Source organism: Phalacrocorax carbo, chromosome 3 (genome assembly GCF_963921805.1).
Source record: "Phalacrocorax carbo chromosome 3, bPhaCar2.1, whole genome shotgun sequence".
Taxonomy (NCBI): domain Eukaryota; kingdom Metazoa; phylum Chordata; class Aves; order Suliformes; family Phalacrocoracidae; genus Phalacrocorax; species Phalacrocorax carbo.
The window spans coordinates 4509013-4521149 of NC_087515.1; the positions used below are offsets into that span (position 1 = coordinate 4509013).

Consider the following 12137-nt stretch of genomic DNA (forward strand, 5'->3'; position numbering starts at 1 on the left):
GTGACTAATATTTTGTATCGAGAAGTTTTATATGGCTATGTGATCACTACTTGGGCAGAATTGGGAGTTTACAGTGAATATTAATAGCATTATCAGATTATCCAGCAAGGGAAAAATTGACACGTGTATTTCAAAACTACTTAAAGCAAAGGAATTCTGAGGTATCGCAAAAGTTAAAAAGGTATTAATTACTTTAACCATTTATAGTATAAAAGCAATGGGTTTTTTAATAGCTAATGGGCATGTGGATAGGTTAATGTGACATTTTTAAACTTCATTCTCTCTTGCCTTGTAGGCTGCCCAGTTATTCTTCCCCTGCTTCCTCTTGGTCAGTCTTCCCTTCATTCTGCTAGATTTATGAATGTCTTTCACTTTAGCAAATAAACTGATTCTGAAGAAAAATGGCTTCTTTCATTCCATATGCACATTTATTAAGCACGCAGAGCATGGAAACGTTTATCCAGAGCATGGAAATGTTTATCCTACCGCACGTTGGTTGATAATACATTATGCCCCTTAAAAAAAAACCACACAAAACCCAGCCAACAACAACAGAAAAACCGCAAAACCCACTCTGAGAGTCTTCTAATATTCCACTTGTGGCGACTGAGGTTTTGTCTTCTATAGCAAAGGACTATGAAGAGGGGACAAGGATTCTAAAATATACAAGTTATTCAGCCTGGGTGTTCCTTTCTCTGAGAGCCACTTGCCTAAATTCTTGCCTAAATGTTTGGTTACTGCAGCGGTTATACATATAATTCTGCTTTTCAAATTCCTGAATTAACAAGTAAATCGGTGTGTGAAGTTGACCTGTCAAAGCATACTTGCCTGGCTTTTATGGCAGAGCCTTGAACAAGATCCCAGAAGTAAAATACGTGACATTGCAATTTATCCTTTGATCATAAGATAGTTTTTCTTGATTAGGAATGAAAATGGGGTTTGGATATAATTGGAGCGGAAAAGTAAGGGTTATAGTACTACAAACGATAAATAGCTGTGAGATGGCAGTTCAGGTCAAATCTGTATCTGTTAACCTTCTGATGTTAAATTCTAAACCTGATTGCTACCATCTCTTTTAACTTCAGGCTCACAGAACATTGCAGACTTTAGCAAATATGGAGACCCGCTATTTTGCAAAGAAGAAAACACTTCTTGGCTTGAGCAAATTAGCTGCTCTGGCATCTGATTTCTCAGAAGATATCCTGCAAGAGAAAATAGAAGGTAAGAAATAAAAACAGAGCAAAGTCAAGAATAGACTACTGAAGTTATTGAGCTAGAATCATGTTAATTTTGCAGATAGTTAATTTATTAGGCCGAGGGCTCTAACTTAATGTGGTGTGGATAAACAGGCTGATGATTTTGCTCATTGCAGGAAGGATAAGCAAGATAGCATAAGGCAGTGACCTTAGTATTTACCTTCACCTGTGGGTTAGGACTATGAGCAAGGGAAATTTGTACCTTTTCACTTTTTCTAGTAATACACAAAATATTGGCATAAATAACAAGCAGCACAGTCTTTTAGAGAGGTCGTTAGACAGTTCTGAAGTAGATGAAGCTGCATTTTATATTTCAGATGCAAGGTAAAAATGATTTAATTTCTTAAAGCCTGGTTATTGAATGGCTCTCGATTTAAAATTCTTCTCAAGTCCTGAGATTTAGACTGACACGGAAATCCTGTAACTATGTGATATTGTAATAATGTACCTGCAAATATCTACATTTATGATCAAGAAGTGCTTTCTCAGCATCTTATTCTCTCTGTATCTAGAAAGGTTACAGTGACAGTGTTTCATTATGCTCTAGCTGAAAGGATGTTAATGGGAAAAATAGGAATACCTATTCTGCTTCATAACCAAATGCAACAGTTCTGCTGCTCTGCCATGCCTATCACTTTGGAAAATACCCTTTTCCTGATAGTGTTTGTGCAGCATACGTTGCTGTGAGTTTGTGCAAAAGCAATTCTGAGCTAATAGTTACATGAATACTGGCCACCTGGGGAAAGCTTTGAAATACTACTCAAGGTTAATGCTCCAGCTTCTATTTATCAGCATGTTTATCCTGTATGTTTTGTGCAATTCATAAAAGAAATCATGTTGAAAAATGCTGGGGATAATTATGATAAGTAGGCTTCCCAAATTATTTTTAGCTTCTAATAATAACATATCTGTCCTTTAAATTATAAAGCATAAAGCATTGCACAAAATCTTGAAAATTTCATCTTTAAATAGGAAAACCGTAGAGAAAAGAGGAAATCAAAGCTTTATTTCAGTAGAGTAATGGACTCTCAAAACTTGGTCTGGACTTCATTCTGCTACACGTTTCATTATGGCATAGCTTTTAAAACTTAGGCTCTTTGTGTATCAGTGTTCTATTGATAAAGAATAATTATTTCTGCCGCACTCTGCTTATCCATTTGAACAGATAAAATGCTCCTTTCTACTGTGTCATGGAGCTCGTCGGGGGAAGCAGGGTTCATATACTGTGGCTGAAATTATTCTATTTTGATTATTTCCACCTAATATATTTATAAACCTGAAGCAGATTATACTGGAAAATAAAACAATCAAAAATTGAATGATTCATGAGATGGAGCAGGTCTGTGGCACATTTCTTCAGGCGAAAGGGGGCTCCTAAAAATTGCATCCAGCGTACTTTCCTGCATAGCACAACTACTTCCCTCCAACCCTATGTATTCATTTTGTGGTTTTGAGAAAAAAAGAAGAGTTATCGGTCTGCATTGCACTGAAAGCCTGAGTGGAGAGTAAGAACTAGTTCACCAGGATGGCAGTGTTGAAGTGGAAGTATTTCTGTGCTTCAGTGTCCAAATAGAACGCTTCATAACAAACACTTGTAGACGTGAATAATATTGTGCCTTGACAGTTATTACTGTTCCACAGATTTTATTATTACATTTTAATAACACAAAACATTCATTTCCTTAAATGACTACAAGAAATATCAGAACAGGAACGCTTTCTGTTACATCAGGAGACGCTTCCTGAACAATTACTGGCAGAGAAACAGTTGAACCTCAATGATATGCCAGTGTTGTCTGCACCTCAGCTCATTGATGTAAGTATCTCGTGTTTTCTTCATTACACAGGTAAAGTTCCAGTATGTTTTCCACCTCTGTGTGATAAAATAATGGAGATGATCACTGCTGTTTTCATCCCTTATGTGGCTTGCCAAAGCACCTTAAGATCTAATGTATGAATTTGTTTATCTTTGCTTAGTTTCTAACAGCACCAGACTTCAGAATGCTGTTTCTAGTTCAAATTTCTTTTTGTTGAACATGTGCTTTAGAGTGCTGGTAGGAGAAAAAGCAAATCAGATCAGTGCCAGAAGTTGATGTACTGGTCTAAGCCAGTTTTTGGATAGGAGTCAATTTTTACCTTCTGTTACCTTCTCAGTAGGTCAGAACTTGGAAGAGAGAAGGAGCAAAGAATTTTGCCTTCGTGGAGAAAGGGTGCTGCAATCTAGAAAAAGAAAGGGCTAGAAGCAGGAAGAGGCTTTTGGTCACTGGTGGCAAAGAGGCACCTGAAGTCTTTCTACTTTTTTTTTGCCCTTCTTTTTCAAAAGCAAACAAAAAAAAAAACCCCACCCAACCCACACTGCAACAAAAACATGAACTGCTCCAGTCCTGGGATCACTAATGGCGCTGACTCCCTTTCTACACCCTTTTCTGGTGGTAGCCAGCAACCAGTAGCCTTATTGTTTCTGCCTGTTGGCAGCGTATTTTTACCGTCCAGCGATGCATGCAAAAAACATTCAGTGAGCAGCAACGATGCATTGTATAACAAATCAGGTCCTGTCTAGGTGTCGGTTTTGCAACTCCTTACTTTTCCTGTAATCCTGTGGAAAATCACAAGCTGATGGTGTGCTTGTTCGTGCTCCTCATTTTCTTAGAAAAACACGAATAGCAGATTCTGAAGTCATTACCTGTATCTTTAAGTGAGACTATCTAAGGAATTAGGGGAGACTAGGAAGTGTCACTCGCGACTTGGCAAGCGCTGGCACCATGACAGTTTTCCTTCTGAATTCTCTCTCTTGTCAGAGGAGCGTTCATACTTGCTACTTGTGATGCAAGAGTGAAACTCAGAAGGTGTACATAAAAAGAGCATTAACGTTAATTGTTCTTTAAAGTACTGATTTAGAATTTTGTTGGGGAGGGGGATAAGATATTGATAGCAAACTTGTCTGTTTTTAAAAGGTGAAAGGCAGTATGTGTGCGTAAGTACTGCTTTGAGCTTAATTACCAAAATAATTCTGAGAGCTTATTTGTGGAGCTGAGCTCTGGCTACAATAATCAAGGAATGTTACAGCCTTAAATGGCATTTAAATTTGAAACCTAGCAGCCTTATATTCAATATCATTCGTCCACAGACCATTGTCATGTAGGTGGAATGCTGCTCTAAAACCTTAAGTATATTCCTTGCTATAAAAACACTTGCAGTTGAATCAAGACATATTTTCATGAGAAGGTCATGTAAGTGGAAAATACATGGTGGTCTTCCCACAGTGAGTTGTCCATGGTATCAGTTACATTAGTTTGTAGGCTAAAAATAATTCTCTATGTTAATCTCTCCTATCGTAGATGTACATATGTGATGAGAACAGAAGGGCCAATGAGTATGACTTCAAGAAAGCACTTGATCTACTGGAATATATTGATGAGGTAGGTAAAGTTTTTGAAGGGTTTATAACCCTGGGACTTTTAAAAAATTTATTACTATTTAGGCTAGGATGGTGCATCTGTAGTTAGTTAAGATATAAGCTTAGCATACCGTAATTAAAAATAACCCCTGATGTGTTTTTTTCTGTTTGTTTTTTAAGTCACTGGAGACTTAATGCCAAATGTGGTTTAGATCATTGAAGAAAAATGACACTCCTCATCTTCACTTCCCATTTATAGTCTATAGTCTCTTTTTTAGAGCCTTGCTCCCCTACAGGCTTTCTCCAAACAGGATAAAGATCATCTGTTTTCAGTAGTTTAGTTCTTGCGTCTTCCCTGTTGGTGCTTTCTCTGATTGTAAGGAGATAATTGGGACAGTCACCAGCTTTTTAACATGTGAATAGCCGTGAGCCACGGTTTTGCTCTCTACTTTCTCACTGCACGTCCTTGTATGATCTAGTCTCTTTGTCAGGAGTAATTTGCCACTAATCATGAATAAATCAACTTCTGAGAAAAGCATCAAACCTGGATTAACTACAGTCTATGCTAAAAAGCTAAAGTTGTATTATTTCAGCGAAAGTATTCCTTACTAGTTGAAAATCAGAGCTCTCTTCGGATTGCCCCAATTCCTGCTAGTCTGGGTAGGGCTCCAAGCTAAAATCCTCTCTGTAGCAGTGCTTTGTAAACACCATTGTGCCATTTGGTTGGCCTTCAGTAACTTTGGTTTGATAATTACAAGTGTCTTTAATTAAATTGTTTTTAAAATTTAAATTGATTTAAAATTGTTTTAAATTGCATTTCTTGTATCAAATTTTCTTTTGAATAACGTTGTTAACTAGTGGGGTTTTTCTTTATGCATGAATATGTTTACTTGTCCTATGTTTAGCACTATTATATTTTGTGTACTGAGGAATAAGTATCACTACTTAAAGTACCATGTTACTCTGAGTTAGTTCTCTTTAGTTTAAAAAGAAAAGTCAATGCTTTTTTTTCTAACTTCCCCCTTCATTTTTACAACATAAATAGTCCAAATAATAATATTTTGCAGTAAAAGAAGCTTGAGTGAACTCACTTGGTTCTTTCTTTTAAATTAGTTTCCCTTTTAAATTTTGTCAACACAATTCGTGAACACTGAGACTATATTTTTTTTTAATCTCTAAATAGAATAAATGTCACTCTAAAAACATGAGGTTCAAAATGGTTTTTGCTCAGATATTTGCGTCTCTAACAACTTGAGTAGAACCATTCAGCACACATTAGAGATGGTGGTTTAGACTAGAGTGTTAAAAATTAGCTGTTCCCTAGTTTTCCCTGTTTTTCTCTTGCAAAAGCACAGCATAAAGTCAAGACCATCCTCTTGCTTCCAGGCTTCTCAACTGAAGAGTTTGTGGTTTCTTTTAACTCTTATGAGGGGAATATAAAGCCGATGTGATGCTTTGGGACATCAAGAGATGGAAGATAATATATGGTCTTTTATCTGACATCTTGAAAGGGGCTCTGACAGCAATTATCTTAAAGTTTCTGTGCAATTAAGGGACTGCCCTTTCCAAGAAAAACGTGCCTCTCTGAAGACATTTACTAATATGTTCATAAAATGTACATCCTAATGCGGACAGTAATGCATGCTAATTAGCTGGGCCGTGCTGAAAAAAGAGCCTTGACTTCAATCACCTTACAGCACATTTTAAAACAAAACTTGCCTCAAATACAGTGTTTTACAAATTGGCATTTGTCCCTGTGCTTTAAAATAGGTCCTTTTTCAGATTGCGGTAGGCAGGCTTCAGCAGTCCTGGGGTGGTTTAGAAAGTCTGAGCTATGTTTTCAAATGGAAATTAACGGTCTTTGGTGTTTCAACAGTCTGACTGGGTCATCTGTTAAAATAGCATGTGTTTAAAAACAGTGTCCAGTAATTGAAGAATCTAATTCATTGGTATAGTTTGTGTGACAGAGTGATAATTTCTTAAAAAATATAATTTTAACTTACCTCTCTTTTCTCCTTATATGAATTGAAGGAAGAGGAAGTGGATGTAAACGATCTCAAACTTAAAATTCTCTGTAGGGCTCTCCGAAGAGATGGGTGAGTCCAATATAAATATAAATTACTGGGAGTATTTGTGACATAGCTTTTCCAGAATTACATGTTAGTATGCTATTCTCTAGCTCACTGAAAAGCTTGACTTTCTTGGTATAAGGTTATTTAAAGTATAAAGTACCTCATCTGAATGTGTCTTTTTATAAAGTGAAACCCCAGCAAAAAAAATCTGTAGTACTTTGTTCGCTTAGCTCACTGGTGACCCACTATGCGTTCTCAGCACCCGCGACACAAATGTACCCATGCAGCTTTCATTCTTGAACCCTTTGCTAGGGTAGAAGAAATGACCGATGCTGAACACTTTTTTCTCCTTTGAAGCGTCTCAAACAGCAGTTTTTTTAAGAGCAACGTGTGCAGAGGTCACTCCTGCGAACTTTCATTTCACTTATTTTTGGCCATTGAACCACATTGACAAGTTCATGACCTTTTTGAGTTAAAGCTGCCTTCCTGGCTGTAAGAGATCGAAGCCTTAAATACCGCTTAAGAGTCACTCTTACGGACATTCAAGACCGAATACAGGCTGAATCCAATTGGTCAGAAGAATCTTATCATCAAGCAGTGCTACTGTTCTCTCCCAGCTTAAATATCTCAAATGGCCCTTCCTCCCTTTCCTTTCTAGTTTTCAGAAGTTATCCACCTTTTCTAGCTCCCATCCATGATCCAAGAGGACTTAAGGAAGAAAAGATGGGGAGCGAATACATTCCAAATGCACTGTGCCATTCGTGATTAGAATGAAAAGCAGCAGCATTTGGATTCACACTTACGCATAGGATGGATTCCAAGGACAGTGGTCTGTAGAAAATAAAATCCTAGTTGCACGACTAAGTTATTGCCATATATGACACAATGTGCAGAAACAGGCTTACACTATTCCACGTGTTTTCTTCCCTTCCTATTATTTTCAAGACAGAAGAATCCAGAACTCCTACATAGAACCAGTCCAATAATGGGTTTATGTCCTGTTTACCCTGGCCTGAGAACAGAGTTTTGGAATTAATATTTAAACCATTCAAATCATATATAATGCTGACAAGATTGTGCCCACTCTGCTAGCTAACTAGATGCAATTTGAGATCCCTTTGGACTGAATAGTGTTTAGAAAACTTGCTGTCCCAGTTGAGTTTCCAGTCCAGCAAGGCTTACAGAGAGGTTGATCTTAAAGGTTTCTTGCAAACTAAACAATTCTGTGATTCAAAAGAGGTAGTGTTAACTTTCATCTGTGTGCAAAAGTAAGCACTCAACATGTTACAATACCTACTTTCAAGGATGGCATCTGTTTTCTAGCTAACAGCTACATATGGTGGTAAGGTTCTTGGGTAGAATGGAGAGCCTTGCTGAGCGTTCTCCTTGTGTTCTGGTAGGGTCCTCACTCTCCTCCTCTGTGCCCAAGAGCGATTTGTATCCTCAAGTCCCCCTTTCCTCCCTCCTTCCGTCACATACTTCCCAATAGGATTAAAGATGAAAATCTAGAAGTTTGGGAGTTTTAAGTGACAACCAGGGCAAAACCATGGTTTCAGTGAAGTACAGAGGATTTCTCAATAACTTGCAAGCGTGTCCCACTGGCCCACGGAGGTTCATGTTGATTTGGGGAGTGATATGAGAATGTTTTTCTCTGGCGGTTTAACGTACAGAACAGGGAATTTTAAAAACTGAAAGGTTAGAAGCACAGCAAAAGAAGCTAGGTTGGTGTTGACCTAAAACTGCTACACATAAAGCTCTGCAAAGGTGAAAAATTGTCATTTACAGTAATCTTTCTCTTAAAAAAATACGTTTGGTATTTTCTTATCACTGATAAGACTTGATTTCATGAGTCTTTACCCTCACATTTAATCACAGATGAGGCAAACTATTTGTTTTGTGTCTGCGTGTCCTGTTACAGGCATGCAACTTAGATTTTATAATTTTTTTCCTCTTCCTTCCTTTTCGCGGTGTTTGCTGTTTTGGTTTTTTTTCCCCAAACATGTTAGCAAATTGCTGCTCTTGCTTTATTCTGCCAAAAAATACATCTATACTTGCATCATCTCAATCATAAAATACTGTTACTAGGAATAGGTAATTCTTACCTTGATGAATAGTATTTTTGATTTTATCAAAGAAATAATGTGTTTAAAGTTTAGAAGACAGGAAGCATTTCTATTGCCCTCCTAACTAGACTATGTTATAGTACAATTTTATTGCAGTTTTACTCGTAGAATAAAGAATAATTAACACAGGTTAGGAAAAAGCCTTGGTTGGAGCTATAGCCAAGCATGTAATACTTACACGTGAACATGTATTAATCACCTGTGGTAATTTAGCAAATTGCCTGCATAGTTTTTCTCGTTAATTTTGATTTTATTTCATCTGTGCAATTCTTTCCACACACAAATTATTCTTTGTCTTGCAGATGGTCCAGTTCGGATGGTAAAGATGATCCAATTGAAGCATCTAAAGATAGTATATTTGTGAAAATATTACAAAAACTATTGAAAGAAGGTAATGTGTTCTTAAATATAATTGAACTTCTTGAAGGTGTTCAGTTATTTCAAAAGCTGCTTAACATGAACACTAATATATCAGAGTAGTGTTGATAAATTCTCAGAGTGGTAAAAATTTCCATATACATTCTACCAGATAATTATAATCATATGGAGCTAATTCTACCTCTGTAAAATGTTGAGGGGGTGAGATATGAGCAGATTTCTTGGTTACAACCTTAGTACCCTCGAATTTTTTGCTCAGTAAGTAGGGCAGCCATTGGATTTTTAGCAGTTTCCTTACTGTAAAATGTCTTCTGGAGTTAAATACGTATGTTCTGTAAGATAAGGGATTAATAACTGTTTGTCTGTCACTCAGAAGAGCTTAATTTATTTTAGCTTATATGGTCTTTTGGTTTTGTCTTCCCTCCCCAAAAGCAACAAAAAAATGAACACACACACACACACACACACACACACACCCCCACCCCCACACACACCCCTCCCCAGTTAAAGCTGACTGTGGGAAGTTATGGCCGTGGAAATTACAGCTGGGGGAGGGGGGGAGAGGAGGGAAGCAATTTAAGAGTCAAAGTCTGTTTTAAATATTAGTGCATGTGAACTTTTTCCAGAACAAAGAAGGCTCCGTGTCAAAAATACAAAAATTAAGTTCTTCAGAACAGTTCTGCTTTTGTGCATTCAATCCTGTCTGTTTCTTTCCTTTTATAAGATTCTCACACTGGAGTGACTGGACTGTTGCAACTGATGCTCTATTATTATTATTATTGTATGACTGATCTTTTCTTTTTCTTTTGGTGAAGTGTTATGTAAAGTCTCGGATTTTAGGTTGGGTTGTTTTTTAAACTCAATTTTACAGGCTACATAAGCTTTCCTGTATTTCTTGACTTGTATAATAGAATTAGATCTTCTCAATTCTAAAAGAGTAATTTAACTCTGAGGCAGGCACAAGTGTTTACTTAAAAATAATCTTAACTGCTAATGCAAAGTACTTTTATCAGTGCTGTAATAAAAGGTTTTGTGTTGTAGGGGTTCAGTTAAGTGAATACTTACCGGAGGTGAAGGACTTGCTGCAAGCGAATGAACTTGGCAACCTGAAATGTAATCCCTACTTCGAATTCGTGCTAAAGGCAAACTATGAACTCTACGTTCAGGGACAAGCATGATTCCCACTATATTTTTTTTAAAATATTTTTTCTAGAGAACTGTTAAATTCATGTATACTTTTTTAATGTTCTATTCTTTTTTTGCTAAAACTTCATAATAAAATCTATGAGTAATATACTTGGTCTTGAAGTTATAGACGTTGGCACTTTCATCAGGGGAGGCAGAGGTGTGTTTTCACACAAAAGAAAAAACAAAGTTTTCATTTCCTGTGCCTTTCATAAACTTGCCGTTTCATTTTATATCTCCATCGGTACGAGTCCTGCCTGAGACCCAAAGGTACACAGACACACAGGGTGAAACGTGGAGCCCACTGCAGAAGGAGGAAACTTCTGCTCTCGCTTCACTGGGGCTGCAATTTCAGTTCAGAGAAAACATTCATGCTGCGTGACTGTGTGGCTGACTGAAGAAACAAAGGATTATTCTATAAGATAACTCTATGTACAACGCTTTTTGCTGTAGAAACTAGGTAATTTCAGTTTTGTGTTAAAGATTACTGACACAAAAAGGATAACTGGCTTGTTATCCTTTAGCAAGCTGGTCGTCACTCAGCTTGTCCGTGACAGAAGGGAATAAAGCACAGTTCTCATTCAAAGTCCCCTGGTCCAGTAAGTGTACCAGTCTCTCAGTTTGTATCTGTAAGATTAAACTTTTTCAAAACATTTTAATATTTTGTCTATTTAACTTTCATTTAAGTTACATCCAGATTTCTGGGATACATGTGAAAATGAGATTACCAGCTCACCATGCAGCCATTCACAGCAACCGCTTGAACCTAGGCTCAGAAGAAACCTAGAAAGCAGTTAGGAAAGCGTAGGAGTCCAGCATGATCTTCCTTACTCGGTGACTTGTTCTCTACTGGTTGATGCTACTCCTTTTTTTTTTTTTTTTTTTAATCCCACTGTCCCAATTAGTTATCTCTGACATGGGGATTTTAAAAAAAATCCATTTAACTTTTCAATTTTAACTATCCTGATTGGCAGCAGATTTTAATCTTGAAATAAAAGTTACTTTATTCTGACATGCTGTACCTTTCTTTTGCAAGCGGCTCAGCAGCCACAGAGTGAACGCAGAGCAACTTGCATGCCCTTACGTTTTACTTGTCTGGCTCTATGCCTGCTGCAACAACTTGATCCAACAGCTGAGAAGGTCAGAAGTTAAATTGGTTGAAGAGAATCCAGTTTCTAGTTTTAAAAGCACAGCTCCCCTTCCGTGGCTTCCCCTCCTCCCTGTACTAATACAGTAAGCTGGGCTGAGAGTCTGAACATGTTTGGAAGAATAGATTTATCTAGAGAGGTTCTAACTAATATGGGAAAGAAATGCACTAGCAGTCATCTTCTAAGATCGTTCTAAGAAGCAAACCTTGCTCTTCTGCAGCCTTGTGCAGCTGAGAGAAAGCGGGTGTAACTCCCAGCTGTGGCTTCAAAGGAGCGGGTCATTTACAGCTTTGGAAGAATTCTGCTCCCTTGTTTAAATGTTACTTTAAAGGTGGCTTCATGTTACTGATAAACTTAACATTTTGGGAGAAAGGGAATAATCTAACAAATGGTTCCCACCCCTTGCTGAACTATGTTCTACCTGAACTTTTACTGGGCTCTTTAAGTTCTGCTTCAAGAGAAATCTCTTTGATTGACTGTCCATAGTAAAACACCTTGAGGATATCTCATCCCTTCCCAGACTGACCGCCTGTATTCTGTCCGGAGTGGCAGGGTAAGCCCCAGAAAGCTTGCTCCAG

General features: G+C 37.5%; 1 protein-coding gene across 1 annotated transcript in view; it reads left to right on the forward strand.

Moving 5' to 3' along the window:
* NUP133 (nucleoporin 133) overlaps window positions 1-10522 on the forward strand; it is a 34799-nt gene extending 24277 nt beyond the window's left edge. The window contains exons 21-26 of the mRNA XM_064445680.1: window positions 1086-1221; window positions 2954-3072; window positions 4595-4675; window positions 6685-6749; window positions 9151-9239; window positions 10268-10522. Coding sequence (XP_064301750.1) covers window positions 1086-1221; window positions 2954-3072; window positions 4595-4675; window positions 6685-6749; window positions 9151-9239; window positions 10268-10404 — 627 coding nt within the window. The 3' untranslated portion in view covers window positions 10405-10522. The remainder of the gene's footprint in view (window positions 1-1085; window positions 1222-2953; window positions 3073-4594; window positions 4676-6684; window positions 6750-9150; window positions 9240-10267) is intronic.
* Window positions 10523-12137: the final 1615 nt, after the last annotated feature.